Source organism: Bos mutus, chromosome 18 (genome assembly GCF_027580195.1).
Source record: "Bos mutus isolate GX-2022 chromosome 18, NWIPB_WYAK_1.1, whole genome shotgun sequence".
NCBI classification, from domain to species: domain Eukaryota; kingdom Metazoa; phylum Chordata; class Mammalia; order Artiodactyla; family Bovidae; genus Bos; species Bos mutus.
This window is the reverse complement of record NC_091634.1, coordinates 12,996,335-13,016,179: the sequence shown is the minus strand read 5'-3', so window position 1 is coordinate 13,016,179 and position 19,845 is coordinate 12,996,335. Positions and strand designations below refer to the sequence as shown.

General features: G+C 52.9%; 1 protein-coding gene across 3 annotated transcripts; it reads left to right on the top strand.

Moving 5' to 3' along the window:
* Positions 1-23: 23 nt before the first annotated feature.
* PLD3 (phospholipase D family member 3) lies at positions 24-19,305 on the top strand. 3 transcript variants are annotated; one of them, XM_070387693.1, is made up of 13 exons: positions 24-172; positions 9,718-9,912; positions 10,465-10,595; positions 10,696-10,770; positions 10,864-11,006; positions 11,495-11,678; positions 13,287-13,407; positions 13,488-13,615; positions 15,053-15,253; positions 16,786-16,925; positions 17,519-17,684; positions 18,577-18,676; positions 18,790-19,305. In XM_070387693.1, the coding sequence occupies exons 3-13, from the start codon at positions 10,569-10,571 to the stop codon at positions 18,975-18,977; spliced, it is 1,473 nt and encodes a 490-aa protein (XP_070243794.1). In that variant the 5' UTR covers positions 24-172; positions 9,718-9,912; positions 10,465-10,568; the 3' UTR covers positions 18,978-19,305. The 3 variants fall into 3 exon arrangements, with proteins under 3 accessions (XP_070243794.1, XP_070243795.1, XP_070243796.1); XM_070387694.1 differs by having other exon boundaries at positions 9,718-9,934; XM_070387695.1 differs by lacking the exon at positions 9,718-9,912 and having other exon boundaries at positions 80-172.
* Positions 19,306-19,845: the final 540 nt, after the last annotated feature.

The following is a 19,845-nucleotide window of genomic DNA, read 5'->3' as shown; positions in this document are numbered from 1 at the left end:
CCGGCGCTAGCGAGGAGCGCGGCCAATGAGAAAAGCATTGCTTGGCCCCCGCGGGTCCGCAGTCCAGCCGGAGTGCGCCTGCGCGCGGCGGGTTGGGGGCGGGGGCGCGCGGGGCTCCAGCCTAGAAGGCACCAGCGGGGCTGGGTCCCGGAGTGGGAAAACTGGAGTGCAGGTAATGTGCGATCTGGGGGCGCGGCGCCTCGGCTGCCTTTATGTTGTCCTTCCTCTATAATGCATTTCTTCTCTCATATCGTCCTCTGTCCCTTTATGTCTCCGTTCCTCCCGTTATGTTGCATCCTGCTTGAATCGTTATCACTCCCTTGTGTTTCCACCACTCTCCTAATGTCGCCATCAATCCCCATAACAAGATTTCGTTCTTTTTAAGTTCCATGGCCACCAAATGTCTCTCCTGTCGTGTCTCCTTCTCCTGTCGCCTACACATCTCTTTTGTTGCTGCTACTTTACAAAGTCCTTCTCATAAATCGTCATCATATCCCCATGTCACCTTCGCACGCCTCCTCTCCCCTTCGTAAATCGCACTCAGGTTTCCCTTCTTTCTCATCCTTTATGCCTCCATCGCTCCCCTGTCACCGTTGCTTCTCTGACAGTCACTGTCTGTGCCTAATGCTTCTAGTGTTTTCCCATTAGGAGTTTTTTTTCTCTCTCTCTCTCTCTTCATGTCTCTGTCATTTTCCCCGTGTCACCTCTCACATACCAGGTACTAGAGCCCGTTATTCTGGCTCCATCGCTAAACCTCTGGGTAACCTTGACCATCTCATCACACCTTTGCAAACTTAGCTTCCTCATTTGTAAAACCCACACAGGGACACCTATGTCAGGGATGAGAGTGAGGATCCTGCGAGTTTATTCTGGTGACATGCCCAGCTCGATGTGGCTAATACAATCAATCATCTCACCCTCACCCTCATCCAGTCACCTTCATCCCCTCCTCCTTGTCACTCTTCCCCTCCCCCCAGCTACCTTCATCATTCCCAGGTTGTCACACTCTCTCTATCCTGACAAGTTCTGCTGCAGCAGCCAACCCCTGCTGTCCCACGTCACAGTCTCCAAGCTGTCCTCCCCTCCGCCACGTCACCACACCTGGGAGGGTGGCCCATCAGCCATTAAGAACCTTGCTCATGTCAATATTAATCCATCCCTCTTTACCTTGGTGGACAGACTGATTTCCCACCCCCAAATTGAGAGCACTTAGCCCATAGCAGGAGTCCAGCAGGGCTTGGTGGGAGGAAGACTCTAGGTAGCTTAGACCCAACCCTCCCTTGACTCATAAAATCAGAGGTACAGAGAGAGGAGGCAGGTCTCACCACACCATCAAACCTCAGCAACCCCAAATCCTCAAGTGAAGAGGTGAATATTTTAGTCACTCAGCTTGCCTTAGCGTGGCTAAGGACAGTCATTACAGTGTGTGCCAGGGACTGGACCCCCCCCAGGTGCCAATCTTGGTTTTACTGTTTAGTACTTAAATAGCTGCATGAGCTTGGGCAGGTGGCTTAAGGTCCCAGTGCCTCAGTTACTACATCTGTAATATGGGAATGCAAATACAAGTTATTCATTCAATCGATATTTGTTAAGCATGTTCTACATGCCCAAGACTGTGCTAGGCATACGGACACATGAGTGAACAAAACAGATTCCCTGGCCTCATGGAGTTTACAGTCTATTAACAGCAAGGGCCAGAGACAATACACAAACGGGTAAGTAGACTATATGATATATTGGGGGGATAGGGAATGCAGAGATGGTAGTTTTAAGTAGGGTGACCTGGTGACATTTGAACAAAGACTTGAAGAGGGGGAGAGAGTGACATGGCTCTCTGAGGGAAGAACAGCATTCTAGGCAGAAAGTAAAAGTGTTAGTCGCTCAGTCGTGTCCCACTCTGTGACCCCATGGACTGTAGCCAGCCAGGCGCCTGTGTCCATGGAATTCTCCAAGGAAGAATACTGGAGTGGGTAGTCATGCCCTTCTCCAGGGGCTCTTCCCAACCCAGGGATTGAACCCAGGTCTCCCACCTTGAAGGCAGATTCTTTACTGCCTGAGACACCAAGGTAGCCCCATTCTAGGCAGAGGGAACAGCACATGCAAAGGCCCTGAGGTAGCAGCCTACATGGCATTGGTAAGGGGTAATGGGGAGGCCAGTGAGGGAGGAGAGGGATGGGGGATGAAGTCAGCGGGGTGATGGGGGAGTCAGCGGGAGGTCTCACGGGCCGTGGAGAAGACTTTGGCTTTACTCTGAGTGAGGTGGGTTTGGAAGAGAGGACGGATGTGATCTGATGTGACATGAAGCCACAGCAGCAGCTGGAGAACTTCTACCAAGGATGGACTGGCAAGAGCAGCCTGGTTGGAAGAACAACTGAAGTCCTTTTTTAAAGCTGCACTCATATCCTTTATACTTGGAGAAAGTTTCCAATGTCCTTCTCAAAGATTGAGGGGAGGGAGAAGGGGGGTGTCGGTAGAGGTTTTGAGAGGCTGTTTGGGAGGGAGGGAGGAAACCACAGGTCTACAGATATTAGACAGCAGGAGAGGGGGCTGTCTACCCAGCACCCTAGGGAGCTTGGGCTCAAATCCTGGCTTCCTGGCTTTGTCCCTTTATGCCAATGACTAAACTGCTCTAGGTCTTTAGTTCACTTACCTGTTTGTTGTTGTTGAGCCCCTAAGTCGTGTCTGACTCTTTGCAACCCTATGGACTATAGCCCGCCAGGCTCCTCTGTCCATGGGATCCTCCAGGCAAGAATACTGGAGTGGGTTGCCGTTTCCTACTCCAGGGGATCTTCCCAACCCAGGGATGGAACCTGCGTCTCCTGTGTCTCCTGCATTGGCAGGAGGATTCTTTACCACAGAGTCACCTGGGGGAAGTTAGGCTAAAACAAAACAAAAACACTGTTGTGAGAATTGTATATATAAAGTGTTTTGAGCAGTGCCTGGTTCAATAAACATAAGGATCCCCACTATCTCTCCCGTATCCTACCCTTCCACAGCCACAGACCTCCCGGAGGGTAGCAAGAAAAAGACACCCTGCCTTATTTTGTGTTTGTGAGTTGGTTTGACAGTATAGTGCCCTGGAACAGAACTGAGCTCTGGGATCAGATTCCCAGCTGACAAACCAACCCTGTGTGACCTGGGCAGTGATTTCCCTGAGCCCTGTCTCATCTGAAAAACAGGGATAATAATGCTTTTTTCCCCCAGATTTTTTTTTTTTCATTTGTTTGATTTGGGGGGGAGGGTTTGGGGGCCACACAGCCTGTGGGATATTCGTTCCCTGACCAGGGACCAAACCTGTGCCCCCTGCGTTGGAAGTATGGCATCTCAACCATGGGAAGTCCCTGTTGTTTGTTTGAATGGCGATGTCAACCACTTTCACGTGATGCCACAGCGCCCCTCTCTTGTTTTCTTTTTCTCGCAGGTACATAGTGTAGGTTTCACTCATTGATCTATTGTCTCACTCCCTCAAAAGAATTTCTTCCTTCCTAAGGATTTTTTTTTTCTCTGTTTTTCTGTGCTGCATCTCCAATTTCTAGACAGGGCTTGTCAGCAATAGTTGAATAAATACTAGTTGAATGAATAGATGGATGAACTGGCCACTGAGCATCTGCCATATACTGTCCCTGTGCTGGGTGACATGGGGGACACAGCAGTGACAGCCAGCCCGGCCCTCCCCTCGTGGATTCTGGACCCATCATCAGGTAGTGATAGTCCAGTGGTCAGGGCCAGGTTGGGAGAAGCACAGGCAGAGGGGTCCAGGCTAGGATTGGTAAGCCCAGGGGACTGCCAGTCCCATGGAGGATGTCTGGACCAGCCAGGGAGTCAGGGAGGGCTTCCTGGAGGAGGCAGTACATAAGCTGATAGAGGTGAGCAACCTGAAGAGAGAAAAGTATGCTAGGCAGGAGGGGCAGCTGTGGGCAGGTTTGGTGGTAAACGTGTGGTTTCAGTTCGAGGAACTGAAAGATATTAAATATGACTGGGCCATGGAGAATGGTACAAGCATAAGCCCAAAAGATTATTAAGGAAAGGGCTCTGGGAGCCACAGTGAGAAGCTGAGACTTTATCCTGTGCACACTGGAGGGCCACAGAGTATTTGAGCAGGTGAGGGGCGAGTCAGACTCAGATCGGAGGGGGAAATAGAAGTGTTTGAGTGGAGGCTGGGAGCCACAGGAGGCAGCTGGAATGGGGACCCAGGTGAGAGAGGCCAGTTCATGGCCTTGGAGGGGAGGTGAAAAGGGTGGGTGGGAGCCACTCTTGGGAGGCCAAGTGGATAAGTTATGGGGGACCCAGGACTGGGGGCATCAGGGCTTTCTGGGGAAGGTGGAACACAGGCCGAGACCTGAAGGCTGGGTAGGACAGCTCTCCTGGGAATGGGGACCCAGGGGAGGGGCAGGTTAGGGAGAGATGCTAAGGACAGTTGGAGACATGGGTATAAGGGGCTTAGGGACACCTGGGTGGAGGTATCTAGGAGGCCATGGGACTTGCAGAGCTGAAGTTCAAGGAGGAGATACGAGTCACAGACAGCTTTGGAGTCAGAGGAACTGAAACTGTCAGATGGGGAAGGTCCACAGGCACTGTCCCTGGAGAGCCCAGGAGGGCATCATAAGACAGTTGCACTTTGTCCCGAAGGCAGTGGGCAGCCACAGAGCGGGGTTGAGTAGGGATGGGACAGCTTTTGAGTTCCAGTTCCCAAGTATTCACCATTCATGGTGGTGGGGGTGGGTTGGGGTGGTTCGTGTATGCCTTTTTTTGCTTTTTTTTTTTTTTACTGATTTGTTTTTCAGACCGAGCATCTTCTATCCCTGGAAGGGGCACCTTCTGGGGTCCTTTGAAACAAAGGTTCTACCTCTAAAAACAAAAACGTTTACAAAACCAGTGCTCCGTACTGTTTTCTGTAGACTTGATCACAGACGATTGTGCGGTCGGTCCAAAGGGGTCTGCACAATCAAATGAAAATTGCCCCCTTTAAACCCAAGAACTGGTCTGTTTTGAACCATGCAGAAGGTCCCTAGGTTTGTAAATGTTTCCTAAGGTGTGGCCTGTCCAGTGCTTCAGATGTGCTTTAGCAGCTAAGTGGCCCACCCTGAATTTTACCCTCAGGCTGAAGTGCTACTATCTGTACCTACCCTATTGCCCCAGGCTCAGAACACAAGCTACTGATCATTGTGTAGGAATTCAGTGTCTCTGAATCTTAAAGCGACATCTAAAGTCTTTTCTCTCTTCTACTGCTCTTTTCTTCTGTTTTCAGAAGAAAAACAAACATTTACAATGTGCTGGGCACTTGGTGGGTAGAGGAATAAATCAGACATAGACTTAGCTTTTCAAAGGACACATATATAAGTTTATCTGTGATAAGTAGTGTGTTCAGGGTATTAGGGGACACAACTCACCAGCCAGCTTGTATCTGTGTGAAGTGACTGTTGTGGATGGGTTTCATTGACTCTGCCCAGCAAATGTCATGTTGGTATATTAGTCTCCCCAGTGTTCTGAAGAATGCAAGTGAGGCTCAGAAAAGGTAGTCTCTTCTCCAAGTAAAGCACAGAGCTGAGATATGAATCAAGGGCTTGGGGACTGTGAGGCCCACCCTCTTAAAGCAGCCACCACTCCCCAGACAGGCATAAAGTGATCCTTTTTTTTTTCCTGACCATGCCACATGGTATACTGGACCTTAGTTCCCCAACTGGGGATCGAACCTGCACGCCATACAGTGGAAGCACAGAGTCTTTACTGAACCGCTGCTGCCGCTAAGTCACTTCAGTCGTGTCCGACTGTGTGACCCCATAGACGGCAGCCCACCAGGCTCCCATTCCTGGGATTCTCCAGGCAAGAACATGGAGTGGGCTAAGGAAGTCCCAATCCTCTTTTTATGAATGAGGCCAGCAGGGCTCAAAGAAATAAAGCCCTGTGCCCAATGTCACTGAGTATGAAAGTGACAGAGGGCTTCTGGCTGTCCAGTGGCTAAGAGTCCACGCTCCCAAAGCAGGAGGGACCCGGATTCAAGCCCTAGTCAGGGAACTAGATCCCACATGCCACAACTAAAGATCCCACGTGCTGCAACTAAGCCCTGATGCAGCCGTATATTTATTTATTTATATATAAGAAAATTTCTGAAAAAAAGTGACAGAGGTGGGATTTGAACCCTGGATTCATCAGTCCAGAGCACTTCTGTGGAAGGGGGATCAAGTCTCCCACCCTCACCAGGGGTGGGGGTGTTTAGGGAACTGTGACCCAACACAGGTCTCAGAAGCCCAGTGGGTTTTGTTTCCTCCTTGTCCCTGGGCTATGGTGTCACACCCAGGGTCAGGCAAGGCACACGCCAAGGGGACAGGGAGATATTCAATGGGCTGGTGAAACTGCACAATTCAGTTGTACAGGCTGGGACTCAAAACAGCCAAAACCCAAACTGGGACTGAAACCTACTTTCTTTTCATCTAAATCACACACCTGGTCTCAGGATTTAATGAAGCTTAGGTTCTTTACGTCTCAGCACAGAAAGAATTCAGTGAGGGACAAAGTGATAGGTGAAAAGTGGATTTATTTAGAGAGAGACACATTCCATAGACAGGATGTGGTTCATCTCAAGAAGCAAGAACGGCCCTGGGAGAAACACGCTCCACAGAGTGTGGGCCATCTCAGAAGGCAAGAGTCCCTGAAATAGGGAGTGGTTAATTTTTATGGGCTGAGTAATTTCTTTTTTTGGCTGCACTGGGCAGCATGAAGAATCTTAGTTCCCCCATCAGGGATCAAACCCATGCCCCCTGCAGTGGAAGTGCTGAGTCTTATAATCACTGGACCAGCAGGGAAGTCCCTGGGCTGGGTAATTTCATAGGCTAATGAGTAGAAGGATTGTTCTAACTATCTTGGAGAAAGGGTGGTGAGATTTCCAGGAATTGAGCCACCACCGACTTTTGGGCCTGGGCCGGCTTTGGAACTGTCATGGCACCTCTGAGTGTGTCATATGCTAATATATATAATGAGACTCCAGGTCCACTGAATAAGGTCACATTCACAAGTTCCAGGAGTGATGACCACATCCAACTTACCAGTTTTGAGGCCACCATTCAACTCACTCACCCCCAGAGGAGATCATATTTCCTCCTCTGCCCAGAACCTACCCTTGGCCCCATTCTTGCCACAGTCCAGGTAGCTCTGCATAATCTGGTCCTGTGACCTCTGATTCACCTCCTCTCCCTCCCCGCACTGCCATTCCACTGCAGATACATGCCTGCTTGCTCTTCTCTATCCCCACAGGCATACTCCTGCCTCAGGGCCTTTGCACTTAGAATACTGTTCTGTAGCTCTCTTCCTCCCCTCCTTGAAGTTTTTTTCTCAGGTATCCCCTTCTCTGTGCAGCCTTCCTTGTCCTCCTCATTTTCAAGTGCAAGTAATCCCACCCCCACCCCAACCCCGTCCCTCTCCCCTGAGTCTTTATAGCATATATTATCTTCTAACATATAATTTACTTTTTGTTTTTGTCTGTCTTCAAGTCTGTTTTGTTCACAGTGATCTCCCCAGTGCTTAAAACAATACCTGTGCACAATAAAGGTGTGCAAAATTAATGAACAGCCTTGTGAAAAGTGGGCAGTATTGTTACTTTGCCCATTTTGCAGATGGGGACACCAAGGCACAGATGTGTTGTCAGTTCTCTGAAATCAAATAATCGCATACATACTGAGGTTCATATTAAGATCAGGCATCTGGCTCCGGATGCCACAAGTGTTAACTGCCTCACCAATCTAATGCAACCTACACCACCTCTCCAGTACTGGTTTTCTTTTGAAGTACGCTAGGTGCGTTTGCTTTGATAAAAATATAGCAAGTCAGAATTCAACCCATCAGTAAAGACTTGTCATCATGGCACAATTTGAAAGCCAAAAGATTGCTAACAAACTGAATAAAAGGCGTCTTCAGTTAAGTCACTCAGTCACATCAGACTCTGCAACCCCACCGACTGCAGCATGCCAGACTTCCCTGTCCATCACCAACTCCCAGAGCTTGCTCAAACTCATGTCCATCGAGTCTATTTTCTTTGTAATTTTGGTTTATCAGCGGCCACCCCAGTTCCCCTGCCTCACCGTGCTGTGCACCATCCCTCACATCTTCTAGCCCTACCTTTCCCCAGTTTTGTTTCCGTTGATCTTAGCTTCCCTCCTACGGAAGGGAATGGCAACCCACTCCGGTATTCTTGCCTGGAGAATCCCGTGAACAGGGAACCCCGGAGGGCTACAGTCCGTGGGGTCGCAAAGAGTCCGACACAAATGAGCAACTAATACTACTACTAGCTTCCCTAATTTCACCTCACCTTCTGTTCCAACCACATAGTCTTAAATAAAGCATTTCTCACCAAGGGCAAATAAAAGGCAAACTTGTTTCCTGCGCCATGCCTCCCCTCCCCCACCCTTGGACCCTGCGGTCAGCCTTATCGAAGACTGTTACCTTCTGCTTCTCTTGGTGACCTACGGAGATCAGATAAGCTTGATCTGTTGCTATTCTTTGCTGGATCCATACTCTTTTTGGCTGGCTCCCTGTGATGGGGTGGGGGTGGGGTGGGGGTGGGGGCATCCCTACTTGTGCTCTTCTGCCTTTAACCAAACTGGGATCAGACGTTGAGGGGGAAGGGGTTTTCAAATTATCCTTTCAGGTCTAGGCTGGATCTTGCGGTGAGTGGTGAACCAAACTCCCTTTTGGAATTTTCTTTTTTTTTAAATCACATTAATGCGTGGAATGAATTTTTAAAAACCTGACAAAACCTGGGACGCGTCAACACCTGTGTTCACTTTATAATTATTTTTTTAACCCGCACAGAGATATTTTTCTCTTCTGTAAGTCGCTCATATTTCACGATTTTAAAAAAGAAAATAGGCGTAGGATAAAAAGCGATCCTGACGCACCCCCAAATCCTGTTGTCAAGGCAACCACTTCTGACGCTGTTTCTTCTTTCAATAATAACCCTTCTCTACCTTTGTGCACTTCCTGCCTGGGTAGGGGAAAGGGGGTCCTGCCCCTCTTTCATTGAGAGAGGTGGGCGGGAAAGGGGGAATCCCTCCAACTTATTTCTACAGCTGTGGCCTTAAATTCTGTTTCGGAGATACGAGATGGTAGATGGGAAACCCTCTTTATCCCTTTAGCTGGAGCCTGGATTTTTTTTTTAACACCAAAAACATTCTGTATTGGGATATAGTCAATTAACCATGTTGTGGTAGTTTCAGGTGAACAGGGAAGGGGCTCGGTCACACATATACATATATCCATCCCCCCCCCCGCACACACACACTGGTAAGAAACATTTTTTAAATCCCTATCAAAATATCAGTTGGCCTTTTTAAAAAATTAAATAGAGACTTCAATACAGACTACAACAGAAAACCCACCATCCCCTTATCGCACACCCCGCGCTCTTCCCCTCCCATAGCGTGGGTGGGCTGCGTCTTTTGATTTTATGGCTACATCCCTAAATCATGTTGTTCAGCCTTGGTCATTCCATTTTATTTTATAATTTTAAAAATCATTAGTCTTATTTATGTATTTATTTTTGACTAGGTAATACATGCCCACGGTACAAATATTCACAGGGTTTAGAGCCGAGAAAAGATGGGGGGGGGTCTCTTTTTTCTCTTTACCTGAGTCCTCCCTAGCCCATATTGGGGGGGGGGTGCTCTAGGATGGAGCGTAGCAAAGCAATCGCTCAGACCTGTGCTTTTTCTCCACCCCCGCCAGGCTGGCTAGACCGTATCTGGGGGGCCGGCCCCCCCTCTCCCTGCGGTGAGCCCGGACCGGCGCGCTCACTGCGCAGACTCCCCGCTGCAGAGGGCGGAGCCCCGTTGGGCCCCGCCCCCTCCTCCCTCCCGCCCCTGCTCAGCCTGTTGGGGCAGAAGCTGGGGCCCCGTGGAGGTAGCAGCAGCTGTCTGCCGAGTAAGGCCGAGGCCCCTCTGGGGTACGGTAGGGGAGGATGATTGGGGGGATGGGATGGAAGCTGAGAGGGAGGCCCCGATGGTCTTGGGCTCCTGGCCTGAACTGGCTAGTGGTTACCTGAGTGTGAGGTTAAAGGAGCTACCTGGAAAATGACTTCAGGGTAAATCCCAGGGCTGGGAAAAGCCAGGCACAAAAATATTTAGGGCTCCGCTGACCCAATCCGGAGCTGTCATTTTGGGAATGTGTAGGATAGGGCTCAGAGAAGGGAAGGTGCTAAATGGGGAGCAGTGCCAGTGCTGATGACAGGCAGGGTGGGCGCTCAAGGGGGCAGGGTGGGCACTAAAGTGAGGCAGGGAGGGCACCCCAGAGGGATAGGAGGAAGGCAGAGGGGTTGGACTTTGAGGGATTTCGAAATCCCTACTGACCAGCAGTCAGCTTCCTCCTTTAGGGGTGGCGGGCGCAGTGCCAGTAGCCCCCGTGATCACAGACAAGGCGATCCAGTGAGTCCCGTGAGCCCGAGGCTGATCCGTTTTCTGTGATGTCCCCCCAAAGCCTAGAACACCCAACACAGTGCCAGCTTCTGGTCCCCGCAGTTGGAGACCCTGACACACCCACTTTTGCACCTGGGAGCTGTATAACCCCTGACTGCCAGCACGATGAAGCCTAAACTGATGTACCAGGAGGTAGGTGGATGGGGGAACAGGGGAGGAGGGGCCGGATCAGGAGAGGGTGGGGGCCCTGCTGAGCTGACCCGTCACCACCACTCCCATCCGTGTGCCCCAGCTGAAGGTGCCTGCTGAGGAACCTGCCAGCGAACTGCCCATGAATGAGATCGAGGCATGGAAAGCTGCAGAAAAGGTAGGTGCCCCTCTCCTCCCTCAGTCTGTCTCTGGAGGCTGTGGGCTGGGCTGCCCTCCTTGGGCTGACTGCTCGCCTCCTCCTCCCCCGCAGAAAGCTCGTTGGGTCCTTCTGGTCCTTATCCTGGCAGTTGTGGGCTTCGGTGCCCTGATGACTCAGCTGTTTCTATGGGAATACGGCGACTTGCATCTCTTTGGGCCCAATCAGCGCCCAGCCCCCTGCTATGACCCTTGCGAGTAAGTGGAGGGGGGCGTGGGTGCCTGGGATGGTGGGGGAAGGGGCCCTGCCAGGCCAGGGACACTTCAACATGCACTACGCAGGGCCTGCACCCACTGTTCAAGACAGAAAAAGGGGGTGGCAGACACTCCCAAGTGGACCGTCACAGTTCTCTCTGTGCCCACCTGCTTCACCCACACTGTTGCCATGGCAACCACAGCGTCGTCATCTTCTATGCCTCTGTGAACAGACAGGCATACATAGACACACATGGCATCTTCTATCCACATCCATGGACAGACACACACACACACACACACACTTACACACACACACATCCACAACCTTCTACAAATCTAGAGAGACAAATGCAGACACAGAGAATCATGAGTACAGACACACACGAATACATATAGTCTTCCATCCTCCTTGGGCAGACAAGTGAGCACTCACAGTCTAGCCCACCATGGCTTATTCTGCCTCCCTCCCTCCCCACCTCCCCACCCAGAGCAGTGCTGGTGGAGAGCATTCCCGAGGGCCTGGACTTCCCCAATGCCTCCACGAGCAACCCCTCCACCAGCCAGGCCTGGCTGGGCCTGCTCGCTGGTGCCCACAGCAGCCTGGACATTGCCTCCTTCTACTGGACTCTCACCAACAATGACACCCACACTCAGGAAGCCTCTGCTCAGCAGGTACCTGGCAACCTGGGCCCTGGCTGGCAGCAGGGGTGGTGGGAGGCATCAGAGTCAGGGAAATGAAAGGGGTTTCCCTCCAGCCCAGGAGACAGACTGGCATGTCTCACGTAGTGGGTTGGACAAAAGTGTTTGGAAGCAACTGTCTTCACATGGCCCACGGGACTGGGGGCGTTTTGTCACGGTCATCTGGAGGCCTCTGAATATCAGGGCATGGGTTTGGTTACGAGGGATTAGGCTAGCAGATATTGCTCACCCACAAGCTTCCTTCCCTGAGCCTGTCACACAAAGAAATGGAAACATGGAATGAGTACCAGCCCAGCCTCAAGCCGGGCTTCTGCGTGCCAGCTCTGTGACCTCAGGCAGGTCACCTCATCTTGCAGTCTTCATTTTCTTCATCTGTAGAATGGGGCCATTATTTAGTGTTCACCTCTTGTGAAGATGAAACGGGCTGATCCCAGCCAATGACAGCAGTGCCTGACAAGAGTCAGCCCTTTATAAGCATTTACTGTGATAGCCTTGTTAGGGTCTGCAGACAAATTTAAAAAGCATAAAACTCCAAGATTTGAAAAGGAACAGCCTAGGTGGCTAAGCCCTTCTTTGAAAGACATAGTGAATTTGTTGCTCTTCTTCCTTTTCCCTGCTGCCACTCTTTGTCAGAGGTAGACTTTAAATGTTTTAAAATTGTGGGGATCATTAAACAGTGCCTGGAAAAAATGCACAACAGTTAAAAATTATATGAGCTGGAAATTCCCTGGTAGTCCAGTGGTTAGGGCTCCGAGCGTTCACTGCCAAGGGTGAGAGTTCGATCCCTGATCAGGGAACCAAGATCCTTCAAGCTTAAAAAAAAACGTATGAGCTTCCATTCCCTGCTGGTTCCTACTGGAGTGATTCAAAGCACAGAGCACAGACATAGAAGGCAGACGGTCTGAGTTCAAATCCTGCTTTCCTGTTGATTTCTCCAACGCTCAGTTTCTTCGTCTGCAACTTTGAGATAAACTCAGACTTGCCTTACCAATGACAGCTGTGAGAATTCAGAGTTCGGGTATAAAGGGGCTCAGAAGGGGCCTGGCTCACAGTAGAAACAAGGGAATCATTGGCTGTTACTGTTATTAGCATCATCAAGCCTTACCTAGGTCTTCCCAGACTCCCAAGTCTGCGCTGTGCCTTTAACATTCTGCAAGGTGCCTAGAGACCCCTGCTGTATCAGGCGTGGATACTACCAGGTCAGGGTCTTGGGAAGGACCTGTGAAGGGCAGGAGTGGCAGGGAGGCCCTAACAGGGCTCAGAGCAGCCGGGTATTAAAATAGATAAAGACACTCCCCTGTTGGTCCGGTGGTTAAGACTCCGTGTTCTGAATATAGGGGGCACGGGTTCGATCCCTCGTTGGGGAACTAGGATCCCTCATGCCGCACAGCACAGCCAAAACAATAAATAAAACAGATAAAGTAAGGTTTTAACTTCTTAACCTGTAAAGCTTTTCCTAACTGTATTAATGTAAAGCCTGATCAGATCTAGAAGCCTAATCTCAAAATGACTCCGTGGGGTGCTCCGTGGGGCTCGAGAGCCAGCTGATCCATCCCCTCAGAAGCTGTCTCCTCCCTCCAGGGCGAGGAGGTCCTCCGGCAGCTGCAGACTCTGGCACCCCGAGGTGTGAAGGTCCGCATTGCTGTGAGCAAGCCCAATGGGCCCCAGCCCCAGGCAGACCTACAGGCGCTGCTACAGAGCGGTGAGCTAGGGGGCCAATGAGGGTGGGCTGGGTCTGGGGCTCCCCAAGCCAGCTCCTGACCTCCACCCCTGTCGGTCCAGGTGCCCAGGTCCGCATGGTGGACATGCAGAAGCTGACCCATGGCGTCCTGCATACCAAGTTCTGGGTGGTGGACCAGACCCACTTCTACCTCGGCAGTGCCAACATGGATTGGCGCTCCCTGACCCAGGTCTGCCTGAGCCCTGCCCACCGCCCTTCTAGGTCGCTCCCTGCCTCGTGGGGCTCCCAGCCTCCAACCGTACCCTACCTCCTCTTACCAGCCCTCCTGAATCATCCCCCAATCCAGCCCTCCACCACCCTCCCCTTGCTCATGGAAGCCCCTCTGATCCCTGATGGCACCTGCCAGCCCCTTTATACGGCATCCAAGGCCCTGTCCACCCACACGACCTTCACTACTCACTTCCTGAGAGCCTGCTCTAAGCCCAGCCCTGTTCTGACGCTGAGAACGTTGATGGCAACAGATAGGCCTCTTGGAACTCGTGGTCCAGGGCTGAGACGGGCCTGTCACCAGGCGGTGTCAACCCAACAGGGTCAAGGCTGAGATGGGAGATGGGGAGAAGCACAAGTAGAGGATCAGGATGGGGGACCCAACCTGGGGTATCAAGGAAAATCTCCCAAAGGAAGTGACAGTTAATCTGCTACCTGGAGGAGCTGCAGGAATGAGCATGAGATGGGAAAGGGGTATAGCTGAGGCAGTGATGATGTCTTCAACAAATAGATACTGTGCAAGCCCCTAACTGGGTTTCACTGGTAGCTCAGCTGGTAAAGAATCTGCCTGCAGTGCAGGAGACCCCGGTTCAATTCCTGGGTCGGAAAGATCCCTTGGAGAAGGGATAGGCTCTATACACCAGTATTCTTGGGCTTCCCTGGTGGCTCAGTCAGTAAAGAATCTGCCTGCAATTCAGGAGACCTAGGTTCGATTCCTGCATTGGGAAGATCCCCTGGAGGAGGGCATGGCAACGCACTGCAGTATTCTTGCCTGGAGAGTCCCCATGGACAGAAGAGCCGAGCATGGCGGGCTACAGTCTGTGGGGTTGCAAAGAGTCGGACACAACTGAGTGACTAAGCAGAAGCCCCTAATCCCACCGACTCTGTGGGAAAACACAGAAAATACAGCCATGGCTGAGACATCCCTGGTGCCTGTCCTCCCAGTCCAATGGGGAGACAGGTTTGTCACCAGGGAAAGTGATGAGGGAGGCCCAAGGGACCTTGAGAGCCTAAGGAATGCCTGACACAGGCTGGGCAGTCAAGGCAGGATTCCTGGAGGAGGAAACCCTCAGTGGAGACCTAAGACTGAGCAGGAGCTCAGTAGAAGGTAGAAGCCGCAAAGGTTCAGGAAATCAGGAGCTTCGGAATAACTGACTTTCACCAAAACTTCAGATTTTAGTCTTGAGTCAAGATCATGTCCATCTCAGGGCTTTGGCTGGGGGAAGGAGGATGGGGGCTAAGGGGCAGAAAGAGGGAAGTAGGGGCAGAAAGAGGGGGAGACAGAAGGGCAAGGGGCAGGAAGGGGGACTTGGTGGAGGCAGGAGGAGGGGCTGCAGGCGTCCACGTCACCTGCCTGCACCAGGCCACCACCCTGGGGCTCAGCACTGTGCTCCCGCAGGTCAAGGAGCTGGGTGTGGTCATGTACAACTGCAGCTGCCTAGCTCGAGACCTGACCAAGATCTTCGAGGCCTACTGGTTCCTGGGCCAGGCGGGCAGCTCCATCCCATCAACCTGGCCCCGGCCTTACGACACCCGCTACAATCAAGAGACTCCAATGGAAATCTGCCTCAACGGAACCCCTGCTCTGGCCTACCTGGCGGTGAGTCCAAGGGAAGAGGGGCCTGCCACATGCTCTCACTGGACCTCCTCCGTCTGGCCCTGCCCAGTGATTTGATGGGGATGATGGAGTCCTGACCACTAGCTGTCACTCCTGCTCACTCAGGGGCCTAAGACTTAGAGGTTGGGACTTATGTCCCAACCTCCCTAGGCTTTGGTTTCATCTAGAAATCTTATGATTGCATCATAATATTTGCAATCTCTTAGGGCTAATGAGGCAGCATGGCTGGGTTCATTCAGGCCAATCCCTGGTTGAACTGTCCACTATGCCTGAATGTCACATTTTTAATCAATTAAGATGAAATGCTGTTGAAAACTCAGTTCTTCAGTCACCCTAGCCCCCTTTCAAGGGCTCAGCAGCCACACCTAGCAAGTGGTTGCCGTATTGAACAGTGTAGATACAGAACATTTTCATCACTGTGGAATGCTCTGTTGGACTGCACCCACTCTGGACAAGGCACTGCTGTTTTCAACTGTTGATGTTTTCTCTAGTTGGGGTGGCCAACCTGGGACCCCCAAGCAAGTCACCTGGCCAGGCCCAGCGTCGTCATGAAGGGCCACCCTAAGGCATGGATGGAGGGACATAATTCATTGGGGTCCTTTAGTCCAGTGGTCTCCCACTGGGGAGTAAAGTTTCCCTCATCACCATTCAGAGCTTAAGTTTACTCACCTGTTGGGAGGGTAGAGGGGGCTGGGTGAAGCTCCTGGGGTGTGGGGGCACATGAGGAGTGCCATGGCGGTGGGCTGTGAGTCAGTCAGGGACAAGAGTGATTAGAGGGCTTCCCCCATGGCTCAGCGGGTAAAGAATTCACTGCCAGTGCAGGAGGTGCAGTTTCCATCCCTGGGTCGGGAAGATCCCCTGGAGGAGGGCATGGCAACCCACTCCAGTATTCTTGCCTGGAGAATCTCCATGGACAGAAGAGCCTGGCGGGCTACAGTCCATGGGATCAAAAAAAGAGTCAGACACGACTTAGCAACCAAACAGCCACAGCAGCAGCAGCAGAAGAAACTGGCACAACAGTGTAAAGCAACTATACACTAATAAAAAAATTTTTTAAGAGACTAAAGCAGAGGTCCTCAAGTCTAAGCATGCACTAGAATTACCAAAAGGGCTTGTTAAAACCAGATCCCTGGGCTCCATCCCAACACCTTGATGCTGTGTGCCCTGTGCAGTGAGGCCCAGGAATCTGCATTTCTAACAAGTTCCCAGGTGATGCTGCTGCTGCCTGACCAGGCAGCTCATGTCAAGAACCACTGGGTTAGAGCTTAAGTTCTAGAACCAGACTGCCTAGTTTCAAACCCTGGCTCCGTTCCTCAGCTCTGTGACCTTAGGCAAATCACTTATCCTCTCTGAGCCCCTGTTTGCTCACCTATGAGCTAGGATGTGTCATTATCTCTCCCCTTCACTGAGGCTGAACATTCAGTGAGATACACAGGGACCTAAGGCCTGACGGTCTGTCTGCAGCCGGCGTCCACTGTGAAGGACGTGTCTTGACTGTCCCCTTGTCCCCTCAGAGTGCACCCCCACCGCTGTGTCCGAGTGGCCGCACCCCAGACTTGAAGGCCCTGCTCAACGTGGTGGACAACGCCCGGAGTTTCATCTACATCGCAGTCATGAACTACCTGCCCATCATGGAGTTCTCCCACCCACGCCGGTACTGCTGGGCACGTGGACAGGGCTCAAGGCTGGAAGCCACATGAGTGGAAGAGGAGACAGGAGAGGGAGTGATGGGGCCCAGAAAGCAGGCAGGGAGCCAAGGCCGGGGGACAGAGGGAGGGGACACCACAGGACAAGACAGAGGCGACAGGGAGAGTGGCTCTGGGTGCTTGAGACAAGGGAAAGGGGACAGAGGAAAGGCTGTGAATATTGGGAAAGGGGTATGGAGATGGGGGGACTGGAGGCTCAAGGCAGAGCATGTGGGGTTTCTGGGGGTAGGAAGCAGGGAGTGTGGGCGGAATATGGGGTGAGGGGCTTGAGAGGTGGGACTGAGCATATTCAGGTTTGGGGCGGCACAGTTGGGGTTTGAGATCTGGGATAGGAAGGGGGGATGATTGGGTCTGAGGGTTCAGAGCAGGTAGTCTGGGGGCAGCAGACAAGATGATGAGTGGATTGGGTAGGGGTGGGCGGGAGCCAGAGATGGGGTGGTCTTGGGAAGTGGGGGTTCTCCGAAGCTGCAGTGGGACCCAGGCCTCGCGCCCTAAAGCTGAGGGGAAGCCTCCCTCCGTACCCTGCACTCCCTGCCCCCAGGTTCTGGCCTGCCATTGACGACGGGCTGCGGCGGGCTGCCTATGAGCGGGGCGTCAAGGTACGCCTGCTGATCAGCTGCTGGGGACACTCTGACCCCTCGATGCGGGCCTTCCTGCTCTCCCTGGCTGCCCTGCGTGACAACCACACCCACTCCGACATCCAGGTGGTAAGCACCTGCCCAGACCCGCCCCTCAACCCCTGTGCAGGGCAGTGCGGGGACACAGCTCCTGTGGCACTCACCTGGCATCTGACAGAGATGACACAGAGCGGGCTGTGCCCTGATTGGGGCAGAGGAGGGGTGACTACAGGTCAGGGTTGGAATCAAGGGCGTGGGCAGAGGAGTCAGGGCCAGGAAGGGGGAGCCCCGAGGAAGCTCCTGCTGCAGCCTGAAGGGTCACAGACTTTCAGGAAAGGGGGACGTCTGAAGTAAGACCTCAGGGACTATGGTGAAGAATCTGCCTGCGGTGCAGGAGACCCAGATTCGATCCCTGAGTCGGAAAGATTCCCCTGGAGGAGGAAATGGCAACCCACTCCAGTACTCTTGCCTGGAATATTCCATGGACAGAGGAGCCTGGCAGGCAACAGTTCATGGGGTCGCAAAGAGTTGCACATGACTGAGTGACTAACACTTTTAACCCTAGAGGGAACAGGTGGCGTGTGAGCCAGTCTTTACGGAGGACCCACTCCTCTGAAGGGCTTCACACACTGGGCTAGTGGTAAGGAACCCGCCTGCCAATGCAGGAGACATAAGAGACACAGGTTTGATCTCTGGGTTGGGAAGATGTCCTGGAGGAGGGCATGGCAACCTACTCTAGTATTCTTGCCTAGAGAATCCCAAGGACAGAGGAGCCTGGCAGGCTATGGTCCACAGGGTTGCAAAGAGTTGGACACGACTGAAGCGACTTTGCACGCACACATGCACTTCTCTGGGCCCTGTTCTGATCCCCAGGGCCCGAAGGGAAGCAGCTGAGCCCCCAGTCCCGAAGACCTGGTTCCACTCCCCATCCCCAACCCAGGGGCTTCTCTGTCCTCACCCTGCATCTCCCCACCCCTCTCAGAAACTCTTTGTGGTCCCTGCGGACGATGCCCAGGCCCGAATCCCTTATGCCCGCGTCAACCATAACAAGTACATGGTGACTGAACGGGCCACCTACATTGGTAAGTGTTCCAGGAGCACCATGATTGGGGGGGCAGGGGGGTGGGGTGGGCAATGGAAGGGGGTCCAGGTGGCGCCATGGGCCCTGACTCTCTGGACCCCCAACTCCCCATAGGAACCTCCAACTGGTCTGGCAGCTACTTCACCGAGACGGCAGGCACCTCGCTGCTGGTGACACAGAACGGGCGGGGTGGCCTGCGGAGCCAGCTGGAGGCCGTGTTCCTGAGGGACTGGGACTCCCCTTATAGCCATGACCTTGACGCTGCCGCCGACAGCGTGGGCAACGCCTGTCGCCTGCTCTGAGGCCCGGTCCGATGGCCAGGCCAGGCCTGCAAGGCCCTGGTGTTCCGGGTCTCCGTCCCCTGTCCCTGTGCCCCCCGCTTCTGTCTGACCCATTGTGACTCCAACAGGCTCCCCCTTCGCAACCACCCCCACCCCAGCCTCCCATCTCTACCTCCACCCCCACTGGCCTGATGCTGTGGCCCCAGAGGACCCAGCCGAGCTGCGGGAGGGCTCAGTCCCAAAAGGAGAAGTGGGGGTGCATGCTGGGCCTAGCCTCCCTGGCCCACCCCACTTCCCAGGGCAAAGAAGGCCCAAGGTCATAATAAGAAGTAAATAACTTGTCTGTACAGCCTGTGCCTGACTGAGTGGTGTAAGGTAGGGTGTCGGGTAGGGGACAGCTGGCATGAGCCTCTGAGGGGGACATCTTTGTGGGTACTTGGCCCTCAGCATGTGGCCAGTGTGGTTTGGTGTGCATTGGACTCTCAGCACATGTCTGATGTGTGCTGAGCCCTCAGTGGGTGACCAGCATGGGCCAGGGTGTGCTGAATGCTCGGTGTATGATGCATGCTAGCTGGTGTGTGCTGAGCATGGGTGTGTGACCTCGTGGGTGGACATGAACTGAGCCTCCTGGAGCCAGAATGGGGCCACGTGTGCTGCACACTCAGCATGACCCGAGCCACACGAGCACACGCCAAGCCACTGCCACCGATAGCGTGGACTGAGGGTGGACTCGCACGTCTGGACACTGGCGTGGGTACTGAGCGTGAACTTAACGTCTCGCATGTCCCGAGCATGGATATGTGCATGCCAAGCCCGTCACCTGTGGCAAGGACAGGTCAACAAACAAGAACTGGGCATCTGGCCAGCTCAGGTTGGCACCTACTGAATG